The sequence below is a fragment of the Lagenorhynchus albirostris genome, chromosome 7 (assembly GCF_949774975.1).
Source record: "Lagenorhynchus albirostris chromosome 7, mLagAlb1.1, whole genome shotgun sequence".
Classification (NCBI taxonomy): Eukaryota; Metazoa; Chordata; class Mammalia; order Artiodactyla; family Delphinidae; genus Lagenorhynchus; species Lagenorhynchus albirostris.
In genome coordinates this window covers 7,181,670-7,209,207 of record NC_083101.1, presented here as the reverse complement: position 1 = coordinate 7,209,207, position 27,538 = coordinate 7,181,670, and the positions used below count along the sequence as shown (strand labels likewise).

The following is a 27,538-nucleotide window of genomic DNA, read 5'->3' as shown; positions in this document are numbered from 1 at the left end:
CCCTATTGGCTGCTCGGCGAAGCCCGGTCTCCGGGTAAGATGGCAGCGGACGGACAGTGCTCGCTCCCCGCTTCATGGCGGCCGGTGACCCTCACCCACGTCGAATATCCTGCAGGTAAAAGACAACCCCGGCTTCGAGGACGCCTTCCTGGGGCCGGCCGGTCAGTGCCGGGCGCTCCGGCCGGCGCAAGCCCGCAGAGGGGGCGCCGGGGGACCGGGGTGGGAACTGTCAAATAGTGAGCCACGGAGGGTTCGGCCGGCGCGCGCGCCGCGCAGGCGCAGTGGTGTGGCGATGAGCTGGGCGAAATTGTGAGCCGCTCGCTCGCGCACTCTGCGGCTGCGCGGCCGGGGTTGCTCCACTGGGTCCCGGGGCGCCGGTGGGCTGTAATGGGGCGGTGGTGTGCGTGAGGCGGGAACGGATCACTGGCCTGGACCTGGGCCCTTCTTCCCCTCCGTTCCCGGAGCCGGAGAGGCTGAACTCTCTCCTCGGCGTGTAGGGAGTGCCTTTTTCCTTCAAACAGTGCTTTGGGGCTGCCTGGAAGAAAGAGCTCCCCATTGCTGGGATTGTGCAAATCGAGGCCGGGCAGCTCTTCGTTGTTTGAGTACTTCTGATGCTACGCCCTGGGTAGGGGGCACTGCTCTACAACTCAGGGAACCCGGTGAGGGGTCAGGCAGCCTCTGGGATGTTAACTTCTGGAGCTTCCCATCAGACACAGCTCCAGAAGCTCAGCGTTTTCCATCCGTGAGGTCCTGTAGTGAGCGTTCTGGAGGCCGTTTAGTAGAGTGGTGCAGAGCTTGGGCCTTGGGGTCAGAGTTCAGGCCGAGGCCTTGAGCAAGTGACTTCACCTCTCTGTGCCTCTCTAAAGTGGAACTAATCACAGTGCCTCCCTTCTAGTGGTGACGTGAGAATCAGAAATAGGAGATGTGAGAAATGCTGAGTGCAGTGCCTCGCATACAGTAAACATTGAAGAAATAACTGCAGTTAACATGATGCCGCCTTCCCAGCACCCTCTCAAGCCCACACTGCCATCTATGTGTAGGATGGCTGGGTGTTGGGTGAGGCTGGGGGCCCCCTCATTGAGCCCTGGTTGCCCCAGGAAGGGCCTACTCATGCAGAGACATGAGAACCTGGCCCTGCTGAGGACTGGATGCCAGGAAACTTTGACCCTAGGTGTTCTGGGTTATATTGGGGATGGGGCGGCCCTGCAGCTGTTGGGCCCTACTGTCTGCCTGCCTCCCTGCCATTCACTCATCCTTCATTCAGCTGGTATCCACTGAGCACCTCCTGAATGCCAGGCCCTGGGCTCGCTCTGCATTTTGAACGGTGAACAAACCAATATGTACCTGGACTCCCAGACTGTGAAAAAAAAAAGCCCACTTTACAGGACGGAAACCAAGGCCTGGAGTGGGGAAGGGACCTGCTTAAGTCCTCGGCACCTTCATGATTTCCCCTCCCTGGCCTGGAAGGAGGAGGCTGGCAGACGTGAGCGGCATGACGCAGGCTGAGATGAGGGAGCCTTTGCAGGGACTGTGGGTGCCTGGAGGAGAGACCTGGCTGAACCTGGGGGCCTCTCTCAAGGTCTAGTGCCCCTGCTAACTCTTCTGTGACCCCCTGCACTTCTCCTTCGTGCCCCTCATCACACGGACCCTGCTTCCTTCATCCATTCTCCTTTCATTTAACATCATTTTAGAGCCCAGTTAGTGCCAGGCGCTGTGCTGGGCTTGGGGGAATTGAGTGGGGTGTAGAGACCCCATCCCTGCACTCATGGCGCCTACTTTCTAGAGGGAGAGACAGATGCAGGCCGGATAGCTCCACTAATGAGTGGTGTCCTGAACGATGCCCTGGTTACAGATTCTGAGCGCTTTGCAATGGCAGGAGTGTGATTTTTTTTTTTTTTTCCCACTGTGGTGGGTACTTAATTTATGTTGAGTTAACCCAGACAGCATCCCAGGTGGGGGAAACAGTGTGTGCAAAGGTCCAGAAGTAGGACAGAGCATGGTGCGTTCAGGGAACTAGAATTTGGTTCCTGGAACTGGAGCAGAAGGTGGGAGGGACGCAGGGCCAGGACTGCAGGGCTTGATGAGCTGGATTGAGGTGGGACTTATCCTAAGGGCCGAGAGAGCCACCGGGGGGCTTAGACAAGAGGATGGTCAAGGCAGAGTTGCTGACAGCATCTGCAGGAAGGCCCAAAGGTGGTGCTTGCTGTGAGACAGGTCATGGAGATGGCCAAGGCTTTGGGGGCACCAGCCATTTCCTGTCCTCCTGATGACCCAGTGTCCTGGGCATCGGCTGGACAGCTGAGAGACCCAGAATCTCAGGGGGCTAGGCCACTGTGTGGATGAGGAGACAGAACCCCAGAAAAAGGAAGGGCCTCACCCAGTGTCATCCAGGGGGCCTATGGCAGTACTAGCATTTGGACCTATGTTGCTGGCCTGTTCTCCCAGGCCAGTTCAAAGCCAGCCCTACCCTGGGTAGGTGTGGGGGAGGCCAGGTATGTGCCCATCCCTTCAGCCTGGAATCTGGGCTCGGCCTTGGGTGGGTACCTTCCTGCTGCCTGTGTGAGGCCAGGCTGGTGGTGGGGCGATTTCCCACACTGAGTTCTCCAAACATGGAAGTGTCCTGGGTGCCAGGGACCGAGCTGGGCGTCTCACAGGCCTGGTCACATCAGAGCTCCCATGGCTGCAGGAGGTGGCTACTGATATCCCCATTTCACGGATGAGAGAGCTGAGGCTCAGGGAGGTGAAGTCCTTGCCTGAGGTCGTGTAGCCAGCAAGTGCAGGCACGGGAACTAAACCACACTCCCTGACCCCAGAGCTGCTACATAGCTGCCCTGTCTCAAATGGTGAGGGTGGCTTTTGGACTAGCAGGAAAGTGGCTCCTGTCTGTTGGCTCCAGGATCCTCCTGCTGAGACCTATTAGGGGGTAAAAAGCAGGTAGTCAATAGGTAGCCAATTTTTTTGCCAGTAGAGAGGCAGTGAGAAGCTGTTACTGCAGCGGGTGGCCATAGTGGGCAACGGAGCTTCACCCCCACCCCCAGCCTTGGTCCCTGTCAGAGTCCACAGCGTAGACCCAAGTCTGTGCGGTGTTCAGAGAACACCAGGTTGCCCTGGAGGCCCAGGGCTTGGCTGGGTCGGTCTCCGCACAGCACTGCGTTCCAGAGTCATCCATGTGCCCGCCAGGCTGCCTCCTGGGACAGGGCCCAGCCTCTGGGGTCAGACCAAGCCAGGTTCAAATATCCGCTTTGGTGGGATAGTGGGTGTAGCACCTGGACCAGGCTAGAGACTCGGATTTTAGTCAGATCCTACCTCTTTCTGGCTGTGTGACTTTGGACAAATCATGCAGCCCCTGGGGGACTCAGTGTCGTCATCTGTAGAACAGGGAGAGTGAAGGCACCTGCTTTAAACTCACGATCTGTGAACCTGAGTGCTTAGTAAACACGCTGTGCCCGTGACTGAGGACGAGCGGTGAGCTTGGAAGGCTGAGGCACCCCCAGCCGCCTGGCCTTGCGCTCCGGGCCCGGCTGGGACCACCTCTGACTGAGGCTCTACTTGGCTTGCTGGGGGCCAGGCCCTCTCCCATGGCTGCGCTCTGTCCTCATTCTGTTCTCCCTGCCTTGCCCAGGCGATCTCTCTGGCCATCTCCTTGCCTGCCTGAGCCTCAGCCCCATATTTGTCATCGCTGGTTTTGTGACCCTCATCATATTCAAGCGGGAGCTGCACACGGTGAGTGAGTCACTCCCACCCCAGGGAGGAGGGGCCTCACCGTTCCTTCCCAGGGGCTTTGCCTTCCCTCCCCTGCTTCCACCTTCCTTGAGGTGTGTGGAGCCTCCTGGCTGGTTGCAGGTTGTCCACTGGGCTGGAGGTTCAGTGGGCGGCCACGGCCTTTGGGCTGGGCGGCGGCCAGCAAGCACACAGAGGCCCTGCTGACCATGCATCTTCCCAGCAGATCTCGTTCCTTGGGGGCTTGGCACTGAACGAGGGGGTCAACTGGCTGATCAAACACGTCATCCAGGAGCCACGGCCCTGTGGAGGTAGGGCCCAGGCCTTGGGGGTCTGCGGGTCCCCCAGGTTAGGGCATTACTGGGAGGCCTGCATCCTCCCATCATGCCCTGCTCTCTGTCTCCACCAGGTCCCCACACGGCAGTGGGCACCAAGTACGGGATGCCCTCCAGCCATTCCCAGTTTATGTGGTTCTTCTCCGTCTATTCCTTCCTTTTTCTGTATTTAAGGTGAGCTTCTGCCCTGAACTGGCCCAGGCTGGCCTCTGCCAGGGACTTGCTGCAAGCCCTTTGGATGCCATTTAGGGCTTGGCCTCTACTGGGGGTGGGAGGAGCTGCAGCCAAGGCAGAAGGTGCCCAGGGAGCATGTGGCTAGGGCCGGGGCTGTGTGGGAGGCCTGGGCCCCAGGCTGTGGGCCGAGGCCACCTAACAGGCTTGTTTTCCCAGAATGCACCAAACGAACAACGCCAGGTTCCTGGACTTGCTGTGGAGGCATGTACTCTCCCTGGGTCTCCTCACCGTGGCGTTTCTAGTCTCCTATAGCAGGTACAGAGGGAGGGAGAGCCCCTGCCCCACGCCCTGCCCACTGGATACTTGGTCCCTATTGGACCTCGCTGTGGACCCGAGTCCCAGAGCCTGTAGGGCAGGGCTGCGAAGGGGGTCCCAGGCCTCTCATTTTATTTTATTTATTTATTTTTATTTTTTTATTTTTGGCTGCGTTGGGTCTTCATTGCTGCATGCGGGCTTTCTCAAGTTGCAGCGAGCGGGGGCTGCTCTTCGTTGCGGTGCGCGGGCTTCTCCTTGCGGTGGCTTCTCTTGCTGCGGAGCACGGGCTCTAGGCGCGCGGGCTCAGTAGTTGTGGCTCATGGGCTCTAGAGCGCAGGCTTGGTAGTTGTGGCTTACAGGCTTAGTTGCTCCGTGGCATGTGAGATCTTCCCGGACCAGGGCTCGAACCCGTGTCCCCTGCATTGGCGGATTCTTAACCACTGCACCACCAGGGAAGCTCTAGGCCTCTCATTTTCAAGGGCCAGGGCTCCAGCTGCCCCTTCCAACCCAATCCTTGCTCTCTCCTCTTGGTTGGGCCCAAGGTTCTAGGGTTAGCCATCTGTTCCCAAGGTCCTGGAGCAGCCCCTTGCAGACAAACTCCAAGTTCAAGGGCTGGACAGAAGGGAGGCAAATCCTAGCTGAGCCATCTCTTCACTTCTAGAGTCAGGGGAGCAGCTGTTGGGGTCCAACCCCTTGCCTCCTTCTAGAAGTAGCTCTGAGTCCGTGTGGTCACAGGGGCCTGCCCCGTCTGCGTATGTCTCCCGTGTGTGTGCAGAGGTCCAGGGAAGCTGGCACTCAGGCGTGCAGGGAGGCTGTGCAGGACTGTCTCTGGCTGGCTCTCATGAACTTCCCTCTGTCCTTGGCCCAGGGTCTACCTGCTGTACCACACCTGGAGCCAGGTGCTCTATGGGGGCATCGCTGGAGGCCTCATGGCCATCGCCTGGTTCGTCTTCACGCAGGAGGTCCTCACCCCCCTGTTCCCTAGGATAGCAGCCTGGTAACTGCCTCCTGCCCCTGCTGCTGTCCCCCGCTCCCCCCACCTTCCCAGGCACTATGGCCCGTGCCCCTTCCTGCGAAGGGGCCATCAGTGGGAGGGCCCAGGCGTCCTGACACCAGCCTCAGTCTCCCTGGGAGGGCCCTAGTGCCCAGGCCTCTGGTGGGCATAGGGCTGCAGGCCCCGCTCGTCTGGCTTCCATCTCCCCCAGGCGTTTTCTCAGCCCAGAAGCCAAGATGCCAGCCTCTCTCCTTGCCTGGCCTCTCAGGGACTTGGAAAGCAGCATGTGTCCTTCTGGGCTGTGTGTGCCTTGGGGCATTGGACCTGCCTGAGTGTCACACAGGCGACACATCTGGGTCTTGCACAGGCCAGGCAAAGTGGTGGGGAGAGGGTGCATCGCCGGCCCCAAGCACTGGGGGGAGAGTCTGGCTTGGTGACAGACTCATGTTCTGATATGGTCCTGGATTTCCGGGTGTCTGTCTCTCCAGGCCTATCTCTGAGTTCTTCCTAATCCGAGACACGAGCCTCATTCCCAACGTACTCTGGTTTGAGTACACGGTAACCCGGGCAGAAGCCAGGTGAGTCAAGGGGATAGCAATCACTGGGTCCTGGCTCAGTGGGGCACATCCCTCAGTCAGTGCCGCCCCCAGTTTTGGAAGGCTGCCTGAGAGCCAGGCACTTGCCTAAGCACTTTTCTTGCACTGCCTCATTGAATCCTCCCCTGGACCCCATTTTACAGATGAGAAAACTGAGGCTCAGAGAGGGGAGGAGAGGAATCACTTGACCAAGGGTTTGCAGATCGTGGGTGTGGGAGCTGGGCTGGGAACCTAGGCTGTTGAGCCCAGGGCCATGCTTTTTTTCTCTCTCTTTTTTTTTTTTCCTTTTTTTGCGGTACGCGGGCCTCTCACTGTTGTGGCCTCTCCCGTTGCGGAGCACAGGCTCCGGATGCGTAGGCTCAGCGGCCATGGCTCACCGGCCTAGCTGCTCCACGACATGTGGGATCTTCCCGGACCAGGGCACGAACCCGTGTCCCCTGTATCGGCAGGCGGACTCTCAACCACTGCGCCACCAGGGAAGCCCCAGGGCCGTGCTTTTAACCTCTGTGGCCCGGAACCAGAGAGCTGGGCAGCCAGGATTCTCTGGGGGCCTGTGTGTCGACCCCCCTCGGGACTGTTTAGTCCAGACACTTTCCTCTGGAGGGGTAAACTGAGGTGTGGTGAGTTAGGGGCACCCGTGTTTGCACAGCCAGTCAGGGCAAAGCTGGCTTTGGAGGCTTCTTCTGACTCAGCTCTCCATGCACCCCACATCCTGGGTGGGGTGCCAGGTGGGGTCGGGAAGGCCTGGCTCCTTCCCAGGTTCAGAGGGGAGCCGAGGCGAGGTTGGGCTCCAGCACAAGCCTGGGAGGTTTCCTGAGGAGCCCTGGGTTCCTGGTGAGAGGAACCACAGGGCGGGGTCACAGCAGCCGGGAAGTGTGTCTAGGGCATCATGGTCCCAATTATCCTAACGAACTTAAGGGTAAAGCCCTGGATCCTGAGGAAAGGGGATTTGAGGGGTTAGGGCAGGCAATCCTGTTATTGGCGGAAGGCCCCAGCTGGCCCAGGCTCTCCACCTGGCTCCCAGAGCGGCCCCGCCTCTCCCGGCTGGCCGCCACCCACCTTGATGTACCCAGACTTCCATGTGCACCTGCTCTGTGCCAGGCCGTGGGCGGCAGTGGCCGGCAGGGGGGACACGAGGAATGAGGCACCTACCTGTGCGACAAGTGCCTCGGGCTTGAGAGCTCGTGACAGCAGCGTGCTGTGAGGGTGTGTGGTTGGACTGGCTGGCCGCTGCAACAGGTCTGAGCAGAGAGAAAGCGGGACTGTCCAAGTTGGGGTTTAGCAGGGAGAGTGCTCTCAGCATAGGGAACAGCTTGTGCAATGCTTCTGAGAACAGCAAGCTTGGGGAGTCCACCAAACAGACAGAGGCAGGTGTGGCTGGAGCCCAGGGAAGAAGGGGGCTGGCCATGGCACGAGGCTGGGGCTGCATCACGCAGGACCTGTGGGGACAGTTAGGTTTCTGAATTTCAGTGGGGTCTCGAGGAGCCAGGCCCTCCAGGGAACGGGGCTGCCCCTGCTTCCTTCAGGCTCCTGAGCCCGTCGTAGGTATCGCCACACCCCCAAGTCAGGTACTCAGATCCACTCGATAACTTGTATCAGGAGTGCTCCTACCTTTGCTTATGTATATCCCAAATGGAGAACTCACTACCTTCTTGTCTGTTTAGGTTGATGGTAACAGAACCCCACTTATGCTGGCTTATCTATAAGTGGGAACTGCCCATGATTACTGGAATCCAGCCAGGTCCCTCTTGCCTCTGTTCTCCCGTCCTGGCCCCCGCCCCTGCCCTGGCCTCCTGGCTGCACTTGGATTCCAGAGCTGAGCACCTGTGATACAGGCCCAGCAGAGACATTGACCCTCTCTAGGCCCCAAGTCCCAGGTCCCAGGGCAGGAGCTCTGATTGGCCCAGCTTGAGCCAACCACTGGGGCTACTGGGAGTGGACCCTCACTCATTCTGATGGGATTGTGGGGAGGAAGGAGACAGCTGAGGGGCGAGTCACTGGACGCCAGGAGTCCCCTCATCTGACCCCCACCCCCACTTTGCAGGAACAGACAGCGCAAGCTGGGGACGAAACTGCAGTGACGGGTGAGTGTGGCTGTCTCCAGCCTCCAGATCTGGCCTGCACGATGCCTTGCAGGGTGGATGGAATGACAGACGGAGGGACGAAGCAGAGACCTCTACAGACCCAAGTCACCGAGTGGAGCCTTTTTTTTCTTATTTTAATTTTAATGAACAAGGTGGACCAAAGGGCTGAGCCAGCCCCTCAGCCAGGACCCTGGAGGGCCTGTTGCCGGGGGGCCTCACAGCCAGAGACCCTCACAGTGCTGCTGCCAGCCCCCAGTTGGGCGGAAAGTGCCCCTGACGTGGGCACTGGGGCATGGGGTAGAGAAGGAGGGCTTGAATCTCTGGCCGCAGGGCCAGGAAATGTAGGTGGCGTGAAAAATGCACACTATTTATTTTTTGGTTTTGTCAAAGGCAGATGGGATTTTGGAGAGGGACTGGAAGACCCAGCTCTGCGGGGGCTGCCCTGCGTACCGAGGAGCCCAGGTCAGCTTCCCAGGCCCTTTGCCCTGGGCCCGAGAGATGGCCTGGGGGCCCAGGAGGAGGGAGCACCCCCATGCCCCCCCTGCCGCCAACGCCATTCCAGAACCTCGGTCAGTGTTTCCCGTGTGGGAGCCAGGCCCAGAGAGAGCAGGCGTCTGCGCTGCCATCGCTGTGTCCTACCCGCATCGACCCTGCGCCGCAAGGGCTTTCTCTGGTTCCCTGTCCCCAAGACAGCGGTCCCTTTCTGATGAAAGAGCCTGCGCCTGTGGGTGAGCAAACCCAAGCTGTTTACAGCTCTTTCCTGTCCTGCGTCCGCTAGTGGGTCGTCTTCATCTCCACCCGAACAAAATGCAGAGGAAGCAGGAGCTGGTGAGAGGAGTAGGGCAGCGGTGCCTACTGTCCCCACCCTTCCCTCCCCTCTGTGTGCTCTGAGCATTCCTTGTCCTTCCCGACCCCCCTCCGAGAGGCTGGGAACCTGCTTGGGTCACCCCAAACCTGTGTCCGGGGTGTGGCTCACAGATCCCCACTGCCCAGCTCGGAGGACGACTCCTCCCAATCTTGAAGCCGCTTTGAAATGGAGCTGTGGAGAGGAGATGCGTCCAGACTTGGAAGCTTCTAGAACTGAACCAGGCTGCTCGGGACCTGTGTTCAGGGCCCGACCCCCCTCCCTCCCCCGGCCGCCTTTTCTTTGTGGAGGTTCCTAATCTGCTGCTGAAGCACAATATTTTGGTGCTTTCTTTTCTCATTTGTTAAAGACAGTGTCCAAAGCCATTCCAGATGCCAGGACCAGGGGCCTGTTTCTGGGGAAGGTTGGTCAGTCCCCACATTTTCCTTTCCTTCCCTTCTCATTTTTATTTTTTACATTTTGCCTGAGATAAGCCAAGTGTGAGGTGGTTTGACTTAAGAAAAATCAATGAAAATTGTTTACTATTGTTTTAAAATAAAATCTTCAACTCTGGCAGCTTGAACATGTTGACTGAGCTGATGGGAGGAGCCGGGGACGTGGCTGTGCGGACACACAACCCGAGGGGCAAGGGCATGGTTAAGACCAGAAGATCGTGCCCGTCTCCAAGACACCTAGTCCCCTCCAGCCCCCAAAGCCAGGGTTGGAATGGCCTCTGTGACATACCCCACTGGGGTCTGAGGACAGCTCCCTTCCATTGAGTTTTTTTCGTCCCAGTCTACCTCCCCCTGTGGCGCTGGCTGGCTCTGCTCTCAGTAAGCCTAGCTTCTCCTTCATGTGACAGCCCTTGAAGACTGGGGAGAACCAGCATGTCCTTCCTAAGCCTCTGCCAGGATACAGACCTCCACTCCTTGCTGAGTTCAGTGCTGCTTTAGCGTGCGGACAGGTGAGTATCGTGCTTTGGAAGAAATAACTGCAAACTGACCTGGGTTTTGGATGCCTTGTAGGAGTGAAAAGAACACAAGCCATTTCAGGGGTCCAATGTGGGGGTTCTAACCCTTCTTTAATTCATTAACCTGAGATTCATAACAGCTTCACCCTCAGGTGAATCAGAAGTAATCCCATCCTCACATGAGCTCGAAGGCTGGGTTTGGGTTCCCCACCACGGTCCACACAACCTGGACATTTAGTTAAGGTGACCTCATCCCAGACGTGTGGCAGAAGCAAACAGATCTCTGGAAGAAGGAACCTTCATGCCAGACTTCAATTATTTATACAGTTTTAAGAAACTACCATGAACAAAATATAGACAAAGATGACCAGGTAGGAAAGGAATCACCACCATCCTTGAGAACTAGCTGGAAACAAGTATTAGAAACAAACCCACACATACTTCAGGTGCTGGAATGATCGAGCACAGATTTTAAGTTGTTTTACTTTTTTAAAGAAGTAAGGGACAAACTTGAAAATATCTGCAGGACTTCGCTGGGCGTGCACTGGTTGAGAATCCACCTGCCAGTGCAGGGGACACAGATTTGATCCCTGGTCCGGGAAGATCTCACATGTCATGGAGCAGCTAAGCCCGTGTGCTACAACCACTGAGCTTGCGCTCTAGAGCCTGCGAGCCACAACTATTGAGCCCACGCACCACAACTACTGAAGCCCATGAACTCTAGGGCCTGCGTGCTGCAACTACTGAGCCCTTGTGCTGCAACTACTGAAGCCCACACGCCTAGAGCCCGTGCTCCACGAGAAGCCACTTCGATGAGAAGCCCACGCACCACAACGAAGTATAGCCCCCGCTCACCACAAATGGAGAAAGCCCGCACGCAGCAACGAAGACCCAAGGCAGCCAGAAATAAATATATGTATATGTATGTATGTATGTATGTGTGTATATATATGTGTATCTGCAGAGAACAGGAAACTATAACGTGAATGCTGGCAGATTTTTCAATGAATACTGGAAAATATGATAGCTAAAAAACAAGAACTCAGTAGGTAGATTTAACAGCAGACTAGACATAGTTAAAGAGAAAAACTGGAGGTCAGAGGAAATCCAGGATGCAGCAAGAGAGAGGACGGGGCCGTCTCATGAGCCCTGAGGTTTCCCTGAATCCCGGGTAAACGCTGCTTTTTACCCCAGTTGGCACTCACCCACACGTTCACCCTGGTTGGGCTCTCAGAGAGCTGCCCAGCACCCCACCTGCGGGTTGCCCAACTCCTTTTCCCATTCAGTTGGTCACCAAGCCCTGCTCACTCCACCTTGTCAGTGTCTTTTGAAATAGCCACTTTCTCTGCCTTCCAGGCCAGTCTGGGTCCCAGCCCACTACCCCCTGCTCAGCAGCAGCAAAGCCTCCTGGCAGGTGGCCCTCATCCCCACCCATCAGGGCCCTTCAGTCCATTCCTCAGCATCTTCCTAAAGCATCGTCCTCAGTGTCTTGGGATAAAACCCAAGCCTTTAACTTGGCCCATGGCATCCAGCCCTCACTCAACCTTGGGGCTCTGCTCCAGGCCTGCCCTTGATTCCAGCCACTGCACTTTCCCAATGGAGAGAGCAAAATCAAGTTCATGCCAACCCGGACAAACTTTTAGAGGACCTAGGTAAAAGCCAAGTAATCTTTATTATTAATTTTATTATTCTCAAATTTCAAATGCTGTATTACACAAAGTACATAAATTGAGGACAGTTCTTTTTCACTCATTTTGCAAAAAAAAAAAAAGTTCTTCTGCATCATTGGCATCAGGGTCTGGTTGTCCCTGGGCAACCTCTGGGTCTGCTGACCTAGTTCTCCTGGGTCCACTAGACAGGCAGTTTGGGATACAGCAGCACCTTCTGGATTTCATGCATGACAGTGTACTTGAAATTTTATTCCAGACATACTGGTGTAACATTCAGACAGCTGGATTTTAAAAATCGCTCCTGTAGGAGTATGTGACCTGCCCCAAACTTACCTCCCCTCACGTCCAGAGACCCGTAAGACACTTGCTTGTCCTGCATTCAACACTTGCAAAGTGTGAGGCCACAGGTCACACCCTCAGGAATAATTACTACATCTTCATCGTTCTTTTGACTTTTTTCCCCCAGAAGCTCCACCCGGGGACCTCTAAGCATTCCATCTGACACTGACTGGGGTTGTTTAGGTGCTACATGTGTCTTCCCCAAGCGGTACTTCGCTGCCCTCAAGAACCGAGTGAGCCTCTGTGTTATGAGACCTATAGCAACTCAGATGCAGCGGAATGATCTCACTTCTGAAGGATAACGTTTTGGGAAAAAATCCTGCCTTACAGTCAGACCCATACAGTTCTTAGAACTTGAGTTTCAGGAGTCCTGGGTGTGTGTCACTGCAGTGTCCTTGGCCTGCATCACTGTCTCCCCTCCCTGCCTGCCCCCGGCTGGGTCGGTGCAGCTCCGCCCTAGCGCTGCTCACACAGGGCACGCTCAGCTCCGGCTGCGGGCCCTGCTTCCTGAGACCCAGCCTGCGGACACCAGGGGCCCGCCCCGCTCCCCAGCTGCAGAGCAAGGCCTCTGTGCTGTTGAGGTGGGATTCCCTTCTGGTCCTCCTGCTTGAGGTCCCTGAAGGGACACTCGTGCACCCCTGCCCTGGCAATACCCCACCCTGCTCCGGGGTCCCAAGGAGCAGCCAGGCCTCGGGTGACACCCACTCCCCCACGGGCTGGGCTCTACTCCTTGCTCCCCGAGGCTTCGCCCCATGGTGAGGCACGTGCTCCCCGAGCCTGTTCCGTCATCTGCAAAACGGACACCACCTCAGGACCCGCCTCCCGCGGTGACCACCGCAGGTCAGCCAGGCCATGAAGCACCGCCCCCACAGGCTGGGTAGCCTCTCCCACCCTTGGCATCTCCAATTGGGGCTTCACATGTGTCTTCCTCAGGGCCAGAGTCCCTCTGCTCTCCACAGACAGCCCAGCTGACTTTGGCAGGACACCCTGCCTGTACCAGGTGCGTGGGGTTGGGGACAGATACAATGTTTGGACCGGGTGGCCACATGATCTGGTGCCTGGTGGTCCCAGGCAGTGGCTGGGGCTGGGGTCAGCATGGCTGCCCAGCCACCACTCCTGATGGGCTCAGTGCAAGGCAGCAGATGAGGCCTTGGGCCCTGGGTGTCAGCCACACTGCCCAGACAACCAGACTCGAGGGTATCGGGCCCCACAGTCCCCTGGGAGGGCTGTCCCGGCGCACAGCCCATGGCACTGGAGAGGCCCAAGTCATGGGTAGGTGGGAGGTATCCATGAAGAACGCAGGCCTGGGTCTGGTGCCGTCCTAGCCCAGAGCCCTGAGGTCCGAGCTGGCCCTTGGCCTCCTGACCCAAGCCTGAGAGCTCCGCTCCTCTGGGAGCCCTCCCCTTGGGCCCACTGGCGGCTTGGACACCAGCTCCCAGATGCGGGGGAAGCTGCAGGAAGGCAAAGCCAGGCATCTGCCGCACCCTGCCTGCCTCCTCGGCTGAAACAACTCTTTCCCAACAAATTTCCCCTTTATTAACTGCCTCGCGTGATACTGTTATACAACCAGGACATGGTTCAGGAATCAAGCTGTGTGGAAGCAAGCGAGCTGGGGCCTGTGAGCCACGTCACCCAGAAGAGCACGGAGCCGCGGGGGACGGTGCTGTGACACAGCGTGGGCTTCCCCTCCACCAGCACACCTTGCGCCCTGGCCCCTCAGCCCTGGGGAAGCCTGGAGGCCCCCAGCTCCAGGTAACCCTGTCTCTAGGTCCTTGGGAGCTTAGGGATCAGGGTACAGACCCAAGCCTGGCCGCGTACACGGGAGGACCTGGGCAGAGCTGAGCTAGTAAGAAAGGGACACCCTAGTCCCCACCCTGACGAGGGATGAGCTCGGCTGGTTCCTCTCCCAGGAGGAGGCCACGGCGGGTGAGATGCTGGGCGCCGGGCCCGACCTCCTGCTCAGCTTCTGGACTCAGCCCGGGTGCTGGTGAGGACCCACGGAAGGTACTCAGCTCGGCCCCGCGGGCCCCGCTGGGGGATGCCATCCCAGACTCGGTCGGATCTGCGGGGGCCCAGGGGGAGAGGGAGCGAAGGAGTAGGGCCCGGTGGGTGGGCCAGCCCAAGGCGGCTTGGCCGTGGCACCAGCAGGCCTGAGCAGCGGGGCTCAGAGCTTGGCCTGGGGGTGGCTCTGCAGCAGAGCGCGCATGTCCAGGAGCGCCTTCTCCAGGTAGTGCGCCAGGCGGACCGCATTGGTCTCTGCGCAGCTGTTGTAGGCCGACACGGAGAAGTTGATGTGCGCCTCCATGGGGTTATAGCAGACACCGTAGCCATCTGGGACCACAGGCCCAAAGAACATGACACAGTCTGTCTTGGCAGGGACCTGAGAATGGCACAGGACCAAGGCTCTCATCCCAGCCCCGTCGCGGCACCAGCCTGCCTTTCCACGTCGGCTCCCACCGTGCTCTGCCTGAGACGCCCTCTCCTCGTCTCCAGCCGACAGCTTACTCCCTTTCATTCTTTGGGGTGCAGTTCTTGTGTCACCTCCCTACAGAGACTTCCCTGACGTCCCTGAGGGGGGACTGTCTCATTCCCTGTGCTTCCTGTCTGGACTGTGAGCCCCTGGGGGCAGGGGCAGTGGTCTGTCCCTGCTCTACCCCAGTGCCCAGCACAGGCTGGCATGGATCAGACGTTCCTTCACATCTGATCAGTGAATGCATGAAAGCGGGCGGGGGGGATCCTGACTCCTTCCTGGCCTGCCCGAGCTGCAGCGAAGCCCCCTGACCCCAGCTCCTCCTCCAAAGCTCAGCTGCTTCGGGAGTGCGCCTGTGTGCGTCACATCACCACCAAGTGACCGTGTTCTGGACCTCGGCTCCACTCAGTGCAGCCTTTGTCCGTCTCCAGTTTCTAGTGGCTTCTGTTCCCTGCCACCCCAGGGCACCTAGGGCAGTGGCCCACCTGGCTGGTGGAGAGGTTGAAGTGCATGGCGATGGCGTAGGAGGTGTCCATGAAGATGTCGGGCATGCTCACCAGGTCTTCGATGGCCTGCAGCTTCAGGCCCAGGAGGTGGCGGTCGAAGGCCTCCCCACGGATGGCCTGCAGGAAGGGGAGCTGTCAGGAACAGGGGCTTCAGGCCCACGAGGCACCGCTGCCCTCCTCAGGAGCCCATGGCGGCAATGCCTCTTCCATTCACTGGCCCCTCAGACCCGTGAGACCAGGGCAGCCAAGCAGAAGAGCCCTCACTTCACAGATGGGGAAACTGAGGCCCAGGGACCCACCCAGGGAGGCAGGAAGGTGCAGCCTAAGAGCACAGGACTGCAGCTGGGTGGCATCATCCTGGCAGGGACCTTGGCAGGTCACTTACATCTTGAAGCCTCAGTGTCTTCATCTGTGAAATAGGGACAGTCACTAAACTCCCTTTGCGGGGCGGCAGTGAGATCTAGACAGACCTCTGCATGTGACATGGGCAAAGCCTGGCATGTACAAGTGCTCAGGGCCAGGATGGGAACCAGACCTCCACCCCTTGACTGCAGCCCAAGCTGTCAGAGGGCAGGACCCCTGCTGTCTGCCACCCCGTGCACACCCTCAGCATCCTGGGCTCCAGGGGCATCGGGGAAGCCGTGATGACGCAAGATCCAGAGGCCGACCCAGGCAGCCACTGGGCCTCGCCTTGGTTTCTCCCACTGTAAAATGGGGATGTTCAGCTTTGCTCCAAGTGCCCCAAGCCTTAGGGGAGGGGTGTCTGATGCTAAGGGGAGCAGCCATTGGCTGCAGGGATGGACAGGCAGGTGGACAGGCCAGTGGGAAACGCCCGGGTCACGCAAGCAGGGACAGGAAGGGCCGGCTCACCTGCTCGGTGTAGGCTCGGTGGGCCTGCACGGCCTTCCGCAGCAGCCCCACCTTCTGGTGCTCCTGGGCAGGGGGAGGGGACAGGGAGCTGCAGCTTCCTGTTCTTGCCACCTTCCTCAGTGTCCCACTCCCCACTCTAGATTCTGAGCTCCCTAAGACCAGGAACTGGAGCTGCCATCTCTCTGGCCAGCCCCCAGCCAAGGCCTGACACAGGGCAAGTGCTCACTGCTGATGAATGACCCTTGAACAACTCGGGTTTGAACTGTGCGGGTCCACTTACACGTGGATTGTTTTCAATAAATTCGACAGTATGACATGACCCGTGGTGGGTTGAACCTGCAGGTGCAGAACCATGGACATAGAGCTGACTACAAAGTTACATGTGGATTTCTGCGGTGCCCCTAACCCCTATGTTGTTCAAGGGTCCACTGCAGTTTCCTTTTCTCTTTGGCTGAAAGAAAGCTCCACGCTGATAAATTCATGGCTCCATCTCCCCCTAGATGCCCAGTATCCACCACAGGACTGGAACACAATAGGTGCTCACTGCGTGTTGACAGAATGAGCAGGAAGGGAGAAGGCTCGAACCCAGCTCTCCCACCCTTGCCCCGGACCTCTCACCGTCACATCAGGGTTATCCATGGCCTTGACGAAGGTCAGTGAGTCCATGGAGGCCGAGCGGATGGTGTCGGTACGGCCCAGGTGAAACATGCGCAGAGAGGCGCTTTCATAGGTGGCGCACGCCTGCCCGTAGATCCTGGGTGGGAGGTGGGCTGAGCACACCTGGCAGGTCCCCCCGCCTCCGCCCCCAGGCTTCATCCCTCCTTCATGGGGGGCGGGGCGCACCTGTAGTAGGCCAGCTGTAGTGCCATCTGGATGAAGGAGTCTGGGCTCAGCTTCTCAGACTTGGGGAAGTCCTTCCCAAAGTGGTGGAACATCAACATCGTGATGTCCAGGTCCTGGATCATGCTGGGGGTCGGGGGAGGTGGGTGAGGAGCAGACACCGGGCAGCCTCTGCCAGCCCCAGGGAGGGGCCGAGGGCAGTCTCAGAACCAGCCAGGCACGATGGCAGAGCTGACTCTTGTGCTGGCTAGAGGGGCCCGGCCCCGCCCGCCTGCCACCCAGCACTCACATGCTGAGATTCTGCTTGGCCTTCTCGATGTCGCTCTTGATCTCGGGGGTGATGTTGAACCGCAGCTTCTTGGGCATGGGCAGGGGCACCATGGGAGACCGCACGAGCTCGGGCTTCTTCCTGCATAGGACGTGGGGGTCTCAGCCTCCTGCCGGGCGTCTTGGGAGCCTGGGTCCATCCCCGGGATTAGGATGGGTCCCCGAAGCTGGCGGGGACCAGTCCAGGGAGACTTTTGGGTTTGTTCTTCTGAGAACTGCCTTCATTTCAGCTTTTAAATGGGGAAACGGAGGAGGGGAAGGGACTTGTCCAAGGTCACAAGGCTGAGAAGTGGCAGAGCCAGAATTCAAACCCTGGTTTGATCGACTCTAAAACCCATGCCCTCTTCTGGCTTCCTCTGAAAAAACAGATTCCCAGGTATAAGGGAGAATGCCGTTGCTCCTCTGAGGGCTACTCTGTCGCCTCTGTGTCACCTGTCATCAGGAGCTGGAGAACTGGCTGGAGGATGGGCGAACCACACTCACGTGAACTCAATGACGTGGTCCACAAGGGTGATGATGGGGGGTCCCTCTGCTGCCGCATGCTCATAAACGAGCCCACAGGAGCCGTCTTCTGCCACGATGAACTGCAGAGGAGAATGGGGACCCCGACAGCCCCAGGTCCCTGGAGCCACTCTCCGGTTGGGTCCCATGGGTAGGGCGTCCCTGAACCATCTCAAGGGGTTCTGCTGACTTATTACTCTTATTCCTAACAGCTAACACTCACTGGGGGCCTTGGAACACCTGTCCCAGGTCACGCTAAACACATCCCGTGCTAAACAGACCTTTCCGAGTCCTCGCAACGACCCTTGCGAGTCCTACCACCCCATTTTACAGGTACAGAGGGAAAGTCACGACCAAGGTTGGGCCACTCTGCCTGGCCCCACATCCCAGGCTCTCTCTGATCTGCTGATGGATATGTCGGAGGAGTGACGCGGGTTACCAGGCCAGGCCCAGTAATGACAGGCTGACTGCTGCTAGGTATAGCCCCGCCCACCTTCTGGCTTCCCCGCTGCTTTACAAGCTGGGAAGCCAGGGACTCCGGGCTCTAGGGGAGGGGCAGGAAGTCCCGGGGCAGCAGTGGGCCAAGGCTGGGTGCATGCCTGGGCGGGAGCCCTGGCCCTGCCAGGTCCTCACCTGCAGCGTTTTGTCGAACCAGCGGTTGCCGCTGTTGAGCTTGCTGCCACCCCCGTGCAGCATCTGGCCAGCCACCTGGCTGCGGCGCACGTCTTCCGAGACCCAAGGCATGGGTGCGTCCAGGCACACGGTGAAGATGCTCTTCTGAATGGAGTGCACTGACTCCCGGTTCACCTTGTCTGTGGGGATGTGTGTGTGCGTGTGTGTGTGGTGGCATGGGGGCCAGGCCTGGGGAGGCCTCCGGAGCTTCACTTGGCAGGGGCCTGCGGCCCCACGGCACCCCGTGAGGCAGGGCTAACACCTGACCCACTTCAGAAAGGAGGAAACAGAAGCCCAGGTCACGCAGAGAGCCGTTGAGGCAGTCAGGGATCCGACCCGGGGGCTGACTCTGGGGACAATGCTCCTGACCAACACGGGATGTGGAGGGAAGGTGGAGGTGGGCTCCTCAGCCAGAGGACTTGCATTCTCACGGCAACTTGCTACTTAATAGAAAGAATGAACTAACTGGACCCAACCGCACTGCAGTTTCCTCTTCTGTGGAATGGGGCCAACAGCACCCGCTCCGAGTTGAGAGGATTCAGTGAGACTTGTGGCTGCCCAGGGCCTGGTGTGGGCCTCCCCTCCCATCCCAGGGGTACCTTTGATGAGGGTGCTGTATGCCTTGGCCCAGGAGTTACGGTGGTTGGAGGTGAGGATGCCCACAGGCTCTTTGTTGGTTTGCAGTGATGAGTTCCAGATCTTCTCTAGCTGCGTGAAGATCTGATCCGAGGTCAGGGGCGTCCCATCGCTGTGGTACACATCCAACTCGAAAAACTGTCCAGGCACAGGCAGGTGGAGAGAAGGCGGTTCGTGGGAGCCTCAGATGGGCAGCAGTCACCTCCCAGCATAGCCTCCTCCTGGCCTGGGCAGCCCAGCTGAGAGGATGGCGTCAGGCTGAGGGCGAGGAGATGGGAGGAGGTCCCTGCACTGCTCTCCCCAGGCTGCCCAGGCCCATAGCCCTTCCTGGCCTCCCCCAGGCTGGGGCCTGGCTGGAGACCCAGGGCAGAGAGAGGCCCAGGGCCTGCCTGTTCCGGGGGCACATGGGCAGGTGTGTTGGGGAAGCTGACTCTCAGCCCCGCCCCTCTCCTCCGGGCAACTGAGCGCGGGGCTAAGGCTTTGGGGCGGGGGGGCACCCACTTGGTAGTTGTGCACCACGGGGGCTAAGGCTGCGGGGGCCTACCCACTTGGTAGTTGTGCACCACGGTGATGTGCATGGGTGGCTTCTTGGTCTTGCTGAAGTTGGTGACCGAATCCTGCTTGGGGCCCGGCACGCGGCAGGAGGACAGGATCTGATAGTACTGGTTCATGCACAGCGGCTTTCCCCCCAGGTACTCCACGGGCAGGGTCTCGCTGCAGGGGCAGAGGAACAGGGAGGAAGGCGGGACCCACAGGGAGCTGCTGGCTATGGCTGCGGGCTTGGTCAGGCAGTGGGGCTCACGCAAGCAGTGTTGGGCCCCTTCGTGTCCCCCCGCCCCCTCAGCGTGAGGTCGGTTGCAGGGGGGCCTGTTGGAGCCCGACTGGGTCAGGAGGCCCGAAATCCACCCTGCTCGTGAGTCACCCTGGAAACTCCCTTCTCCTCTCTGGGCTTCAGTTTGCCACAGGGAAGATGAAGCAGCAAGTCAACCCCGGCGGGGGGGGGGGGGGGGCGGCGGGGGGGCGGGGTCCTCTTTGGCTGGGACGCCAATTCCAGGCTCTCTTGGAATAGGACCACCCGGAGGAGGTCACGGCGGCTGGAGCGGAGGACCCAGGTCTGTCTCCCCAGCCCCCAAAGAGGCTGGGTCAACAGGAAGTGAAAGCGACTGAGCTCTGGGCCTGCTCAGCACCCCGGCAGGGGGTGCGGGGTGCGGGGAGGGGGCTCCGGTTTAGGGTAGGGCGGGGCCGGCTGGAGGGGCTGTGGCAGGTAGGCAGTCAAGGTGGGAGGACACAGGGTGGGGGCGGGGCCACTCACTGGTCAATCCTGGCCTTGAAATCCAACACACCCTCGATTAATTTGGCAGCGAACCTGGAGGGACCAGTTAGAGATCAGAAGGCTGTGTGGACACCCAGAAGGAGGTCCCTGGGTCAGAGACGCCAGGGTGATGGGCGCAGCCTAGTCCAGGGAAGCGACCTACTACCTTCCTCCTCTCTCCTGCTTACAGAGAGCCTGAAGGAGTTCAAGTGCAGAACCTGTGTTGCAGTCCCAGCCCACGTAATCTCTAGGGAAAGGGATTAGGGAGATGCGCGGCCAGGCGCCTGGCAGGGACAGCAGCATGATTATGGCTGGGTTATGAGCCAGTGCCCTCTGACTCCACCGCAGCGGGCCTGAGGCCCTGATCCACAGCCTGGAGTCTGGAAGGCCGTCACCCTGCTCTGAGGCATCAGTCATGGAGGGACCTAGGACTGCGGGGGTAGGGGAAGGGTGAATGGGAGGGCAGGGGCATGACGTGTTCCCCTCTCCTAGATCCCTTCCTGTTTCTGGGCCTCTGTGTCCCCCAGGCTACCTTGCTCATCCTGCCCTTCATCCCTGGACTGTCTGGGCCATGTCAACCATGCCCGAAGCCTGGGGGTGCTCCTGGCCTCCAACATGGGGCCCACTGGCTAGAGTTCCTGGGCCTGAACCCCTGGCCCTTCCTGGGGTGCCCTGATCCCTTTAAGAGAAGCAGTGATAGCCGTGAGTGTCTAGTCCTTGGGCAGGAGATCCCCGTCACTGGTATTTTTACCCCTGGTAGGACTGGAACAGAGGCCAAGGCAAAGTGACATGGCCAAATGTGGAAAGAGGACTGTGTACAAAGGTCACCCCTGTGGCCAGCGGAGGCGAGCAGGAAGGAGTGGTGAGGTGCCGGAACTGGGCTGAGGGGTGGCCTCAGGCTTAGCAGGAGGGAGGGGCCCCAGTCTGCAGTTTGGTGGTTAACAGTTATGAAGCTTTGGAGCCAGGAAGATCCTGCTTCCTGTCTGGGTCAGCCAATCCCGAAAGGTGATCTTGAGCAGGTGCCTTCACTGCTCTGATCCTGTTTCCGTACCTGTAAAACAGGGATGACGCTCCCTACTTCCTAAGGCTGTTTGTGGGGATGAAAGGTAACAGGGCCGGGGCCCTTCCGATCTCCCAGCAGAAAGCCCAGAGCCCCACGCCCACCTTGGCCACTCACCTGAGCTGGCCCTGCCGATCCACAAAGTCTTGCCTGGGCAGCACCAAACCAGGGCTGGAATAGATGACTACGGGCTGGCGGTACTGGAGATAGGCTGTTTTAAGCCACCAGTCGGACAGCTGGGGGAAGGACCAGAGCCTGTGAGGAGGGGTGCACGGGGACCAGGTTGCCCCTTCCCCACCAGGGCCAGTGGACCTGGCTGGGCACCCTCTGTCCCCTCTAGGGAGCACAGATTCTCAAAGTGAATGCTCAGATCCAGACCCCGCCCAATCCCTTAAACCCAGCAGCATCCCATCATCCTCCCTTTAGATGGAGCCAATCAGCATTAGCGAGGGAAATCAGGCAACACTGCCAAGAAGCAAAGACTGGCAGGAAACCTGGGGTGGGGGCAAGAACAGAGGTGGAAGTATCAACCATTTTTCCTTATCTTACATGTTTTAGGTCAATGATTTTAATACTTTTAGAAATAAAAACGTCTGTCTGATAGACAGAAAGGAAAACAGAGAAAGCTATATAAAAAGAATGTCAGATGAATGAGTTTTTGCCCATCTCAGGTAGGCACTGTCCAGGTAGGCAGGAGCCCGGGGTTCAGAAGAGCCCTCAGGAATCCTGGTCCTCTGTGGCCTCAGTTTTGTTGCTGTCATACTAGGGAATGGACACCCACTTGGATCTCAAGGTCAGGGTAATCTGGGGAGCTCACTGTAAAGACAAATCATTGCACTAGTGACAAGATGTAGGTGACACGTTGCGTCTCTACTGGGCTGGCCGTCCTCCGCCCAGGGCAGGGTATCTCTGGGGACTAGCCACGGACATGCGCTAAAGGCTCCTGTCTTGGGACAACCAGGTGACTGTCACCCTTGTACCTCAGGTGCTGATGGCAACATCGCCCCTGCTACACACTCCCCCAAGCACAGGCCCAATGTGCCTCTTTGTGGCAGGTCCCTCAGTCCCTGGAGACCCAGGCCCCACCGTGCTTCCGCATCCCATCTTAAACAGCACTGGGACGTGCCTCTTCACCACACAGACTCCCCTTGGGAAACTGCTGGCCTTGGGCCCCTGGCAAGGGGTGAAGGAGGACAACGTGCCCGGGTGGCACAGCAGGCCAGTGGGCGACTGCTGTCTGCTGATTTGTGACCTGGAGACATGGCCCCTGATCAGCCAGACCCTCCTGTCTAACTCGGGGCCTCCTGGAGAGCTGCTGTGTGCCTCTGGGATTTCAATCTATCTCTCTGGGCCTCAGTTTCCTCATCTGTAGATCAGGGAGGGGCAGACAGGAACTCCCTCCCCTTGAGGACAGCCGGGCTGGGCTGGCCTTTAGCCAGGAGCCCTCAGGTCACCAAGGACCTCAGAGCCTCTGACCTGAGCTCGGGAGTCAAGGGGAGATCCTATCGATGTGGGCATTCCCTCCGTGAGAATCTGCTGGGCAGTGGGAGAGCCCCTTAAGAGCCCTGTGAGTGGCGAGGGGGTGGTGACCCCAGCCCTTCAGCCAGCAGATTCTGTCTGAAGCAGTCGTTCTGGGCTAAAGAAAGCTGGAAAACTGCCAGGCCTCAGACTTGCTGAGACCCTGATTCCAGGGTCCAAGGCCCTGACCCGCCAAGGCTCATCTGTGCCCTCTGCCAGCTGATGACTCCCACCTCCTCTGTGCAGCCCCCACCCTTCCACCCGCTCCCTCACAGCGCCCCTCACGTTGTAGGGCCAGACCTGGCTCTGGTCCTCTCCTGCACACCCACTTCTCCCTCATTCACCCCTCTCTCAATACATTCCCCTTCGCTTCACCCACACAGTTGCTTTAGCACAGGACTGTCCACCCCCGAAATATACCCTGGACCAAATGACTTCCCACCCTCTCCCCACCGGGCTCCCTGTCCCACCCTGCTTCCCTCCCAGCAGCAGGGCAGTCCTAACTGCACGTTGAGGTGTAAGATGCGCACAGACACGGCCCGGGGCATCTGCACACGCTGAACACGACTTTGTGACAGACTGAGACACAGAACCAGGCAATGAGTCACTGTCAATATAATCACCCTGCAGCCCCCTGCCACTGAGCTCAAGTCCGAGTGCCGAATTCTCCTGGGGGCCCCGCCCTGCCCTTGCCCTCCACTCTAGCCTCTGTCCCCGAACGCGCGAGCTGTTGCCACCTTTGCCCGTGCTGTTCCCTCTGTCTGTCTCAGACCCAACACCGCCTCCTCCCTGCCCTCTCTGCCCCTTCAGAATGAAGATGCTACTGCTCTCCACTCTCGCTCTCGCATCGTCCTTTTTTTTTCTGTAGAACGTCACTGGCTGAGAAGACCTCGTCCACTTGCGCGTGTCCTCCTCCTGCCCTACTTGAATGTCAGCTCCCGCAGGCTGCTGACGGTGCCCCTCTTGCTCTCCCAGCACCCTGCCTGGTGCCGGGCACAGAGTAAGTGCTCAAGAAACTCTGTGGTGCAAATGGCTGCACCAGAGCAGCCCGTATTGGAAAATCTGGGGTGTGCAGCCAGCAACAGGCCACAGGAGGGACACTCACAACGACCCAGGGTCTCTGGGTGGGGGGTGCCCTGTTCCCCTAACCCTGCACGCGAGTCAAGGGGACTGGTGTGCCCCTGCCTTCTCACTCACCCAGTTCTCCATCTTCCTGGCCCTGCGCTCCAGCCCCTTCTGCAGGCGCTCCCCTACGCCCCCCGCGGTCTGAAACTCTTCCACCAGCTGCTTGGTTTGGGCCCACTCCTCCTCGCTCACGATGGGCTGCAGCGCCTTGAGATAATGGTCCAGGGTCTGCTGGAGCGGGGGCACGGGCAGCCGGGGTAGTGAGTCCTGGTGTGTCTTAAAGCGACTGGAAACCGTCATCATGGAGGAGGGCTTGAGGAAGCCCAGGGGCTTCACCTGCAGGCGGCAGAACATCCCACTCATTCTCGCACCGGCTCTGGGAGGCCCTGGCAATCCCAAAGCCGAAGTCCTGGGCACTTCTGTGCCCACTCCTGGGGACAGAGACGGCTTCTTGGGTGGTGACTGCCCTGGTTTCCCAGCTCTCCAGCTGCAGGTGTCTCCACCTCTTAGGAGCCAGGAGATGTAAGTAGGGATGGAGGAGGGTGGGGAGTGGCCACTGATCTTGGCAGCACTCAGAGGAACCGAGTCAGGATGAACGGCACCTACTGGGGGTGGCAGAGCTCAGAGGGACCTCTCACCTATTGGAGGCACAGGGCCCCACCTTTCTCATCCTGGGGGTGGCAGAGCTCAGAGGGACCTCTCACCTATTGGATGCACAGGGCCCCACCTTTCTCACCCTGGGACGATGAGCCAGCCAGCAGTGAGGTGACCACTCCCTCCCGGAGGTCCCCACCTCCTTTTCTCCCATCCTTACCAGGTGGAGACATGGGAGGAAAGAAGAGAAAATCAGATAGGGCCAGACGACGACAGTACCTCTGGGTGAGGGCGAGGTCTTGGGCTTTTTCCTGTCTGTGGGGTGGGGACAGGGGTGGCATGGGGGCAGCGCTGTGCCGAGAGAGAGCTGAGTGGCCTGGCAAGGAGGGTGAGAGCTGACAGAGGGAGAGTCTGGAGACTCTGGAGGCGGACAGAAAGAAAGACAGGAGGGTCCGAGGCTGCTGGCAGCAGTGGGCAGGCAAGCGGCAGAGGCTCCGTTTCATACCTTCTCTTTCTGCTGCCCGTCCTCCATGGCAGGACTGAGGTTCTGAGCCCTGTCTGTCTGCCTTGGGCTGGATCTCTAAGCCTAACTGTGCTACCAAGTGGGTGAGCAGAACCTAGCAAGAGGCAGCCACTTGCCCGGGCTGGAAAGAAAAGACAAGAGCCAAGATTCAGGGGGAGGCAGAGGGGGCAGCGGCGCTGGCTACAGCAGCTGTGGTGGCATCTGGGGTTATGGCTGTCCCAGGAGCAGCTGTTCCACCCTCTTGAGCTTCCAGAAGTGGAGGAATGGGGAGGAGGTGAGAGGGCTGGCGGTGTGCACTGGAGTAGAAGGAAACCTGGAAAACTTTTCCCTTTCTTCCCTGGGTGGGCCCAGTGCCAAGGAGGCAGGCCAAGAAGTTTTAAAAATGCACCTGTCAGAATCTGCATAGGTGTTTTTGATGAGGGACAACTTGGCTGGAGGACAGAAGCTGCTTGGCCGCTGAGGTTAAACTACAACCCTGAATATAGTCCTGAAAACAGGGGTTGGTGCAAAGGAGCAGACACTGGGAAGGGAATATAAATGGACATTTCCCTCCAAGACTCTTGGGGCCCTTCTGGGCCACCCTTCCACCAAAGCCTGGCTCTCTTGAGTTGTGGCTCATTCAGCTGGGGGTTACGAGACCTTTGGGCATTAAAAATAAACCAGAGGGCTTCCCTGGTGGCACAGTGGTTGAGAGTCCGCCTGCCGATGCAGGGGACACGGGTTCGTGTCCCGGTCTGGGAAGATCCCACATGCCACGGAGCGGCTGGGCCCGTGAGCCATGGCCACTGAGCCTGCGCTCCACAACAGGAGAGGCCACAACAGTGAGAGGCCCGCGTACCGCAAAAAAATAAAATAAAATAAACCAGGGACTTCCCTGGTGGTGCAGTGGAAAGGACTCGGAGTTCCCAATGCAGGGGACCCGAGTTTGATCCCTGGTCCGGGAACTGGATCCCACGTGCATGCTGCAACTAAAGAGTCCGAGTGCCGCGACTAAGACCCAGTGCAGACAAATAAATAAATAAATAACCCAGAACAGAGGATGCTGGCTTTGAGACTGGACTAGATTTGAGTCCGGGGATGCTGGCCAAGTCTCCCCTTGCCTCAGTTTTCCTGGCAGTAAAGTGATCAGGCCATTTAGCAGGTCCTAGAATATGACCCAGGGGCCATCTGTGGGATGGGAACAGAGCTCAGGTGGCAGTGGCAAGGATGAGATGGCGCTCTGAGGTCCTGGAAAATCTGGAAAAGCCTCTGGGCAGGTGCGGTACCTCAGCCCTCTGGGCCTGGCAGTGTCTGAATACCCTTCTTGGCCCAGACAGAGAGCGATACAAACAGAGATATACTTGGAGTAGAGAGGAAAGGAATCCAAGTCAGGATAGCAGCACTACCTGCTCCAAGCTGCTCCCGGGGAAGATTGGGGGTAGGGGTGGAGGCATGGGGGTGTGCGGTTGTTAATCAAGTTGGGCGAGTGACTGGTGGAGAGGGAGGGCATGGGGCTACCACCTGCTGCCTTCTGCCAATTCTGAGGACTTTCTGAGCAGCCCAGCTTGATGCCCTCACTGAAGTGTCTCTGGCCACACACAATACCCCAGGGGCCATTTGATAAACCCGGGGAAGGTGACCAACTGGATGGGGCTGGAGACGTGGCTCTGGCCAGGGAAGAAATGGCTCAGGCTGAGCGTGCGACAGGTGTGTGAGGCAGAGAATAACCGTGAGGAGACACTCCTGGTCTCTCCGCTCCTTGGCTCCGGGCCTAAGGTGGAGGTGCTGCCCGAAGCCAGGGTCCTTACTGTGTCTGCCGGGTCTTTGGAATTTGGCGCCACAGAGTGTGGCTTCGATCTAGCCTCTGACCTTAAGCCTCAGTCTCCCCCTCTGACAAGCGGAGTTAGCCCACCTGCCGACCCCGGCCCAGCAGCTGCTGGTGAGGCTGGACTGCAGGCACCGGGCCGCGGCGCCTTGACGGCCGGTTTTCCCACTCGGGCGTAGCTGCGCTGCTGGCCCGGTCTGCGGCCCGCCCGGTCCAGGGCCCGCTAGGCCGGCTTCCCGGCCGCACTCACCACGGTCCTGGCAGCGAAGGCCAACATCTCTGCGGCCCGCCCGCGGACACACGGTCCGCTCCGTCCCCCGCGCTGGGCAAAGTCCGCGCCGCCGCCGTGGGTGGGTTCCCGCTAGAGCCTCCGGGCCAAGGTCGTCGAGTCACTGCCGCCAGCCGGTAGAGGCGGCCCCGCGCCCACCCACCGGGCCGGGCAGGCGGCCCGGGGTAGGCGGACTCCTGGGGCGCGGCCTCGGGCCAGTTGCTGGCCCCGGCGGCCAGCCGAGAGCGTGGGGCGGGGCCTGGGGCGGGACCAGGGCGCAGTTAGCGGTTGGGGACCCCGCGAGGTGGTGGAACCCTGGAAGGGGAGCAAGGCGGAGGCTGCCGTCCAGCTCGCCCTCTCCCACCTCCATAAGCCGTCCAAACTGTTGGAGGCAGTGGTGTGCATCCCTCTCAGTCCTTTTGGTGCCCTCGACCGCTGCTCTCAGAGTGGTGGGAAAACACAACCATGTTG

The 27,538-nt window shown here is 59.1% G+C and overlaps 2 protein-coding genes across 18 annotated transcripts; one reads left to right on the top strand and one right to left on the bottom strand.

The window, feature by feature from the left end:
- Window positions 1-11,904, top strand: DOLPP1 (dolichyldiphosphatase 1). 16 transcript variants are annotated; one of them, XR_009541480.1, is made up of 10 exons: window positions 7-115; window positions 3,623-3,723; window positions 3,947-4,031; window positions 4,130-4,229; window positions 4,446-4,544; window positions 5,413-5,541; window positions 6,027-6,116; window positions 8,179-9,046; window positions 9,925-10,026; window positions 10,531-11,904. XR_009541480.1 is itself a non-coding variant. In XM_060154124.1 (9 exons), exons 1-8 carry the CDS (start codon window positions 40-42, stop codon window positions 8,213-8,215), a joined length of 717 nt encoding a protein of 238 aa, XP_060010107.1. In that variant the 5' UTR covers window positions 7-39; the 3' UTR covers window positions 8,216-8,218; window positions 9,640-11,904. The 16 variants fall into 16 exon arrangements, 4 of the variants coding, with proteins under 4 accessions (XP_060010108.1, XP_060010107.1, XP_060010106.1 ...); XR_009541476.1 differs by having other exon boundaries at window positions 8,179-9,486; window positions 10,559-11,904; XR_009541478.1 differs by having other exon boundaries at window positions 8,179-9,486.
- Window positions 11,686-27,538, bottom strand: CRAT (carnitine O-acetyltransferase). Of its 2 annotated transcripts, XM_060154115.1 has the most exons (15): window positions 27,050-27,538; window positions 24,978-25,116; window positions 23,951-24,214; window positions 21,353-21,471; window positions 20,176-20,229; window positions 19,412-19,577; window positions 18,827-19,001; window positions 18,189-18,367; window positions 17,538-17,638; window positions 17,017-17,136; window positions 16,731-16,853; window positions 16,506-16,641; window positions 15,888-15,950; window positions 14,997-15,134; window positions 11,686-14,421 (listed from the first exon to the last, which is right to left on the bottom strand). In XM_060154115.1, the coding sequence occupies exons 2-15, from the start codon at window positions 25,002-25,004 to the stop codon at window positions 14,206-14,208; spliced, it is 1,881 nt and encodes a 626-aa protein (XP_060010098.1). In that variant the 5' UTR covers window positions 25,005-25,116; window positions 27,050-27,538; the 3' UTR covers window positions 11,686-14,205. The 2 variants fall into 2 exon arrangements, with proteins under 2 accessions (XP_060010098.1, XP_060010096.1); XM_060154113.1 differs by lacking the exon at window positions 24,978-25,116.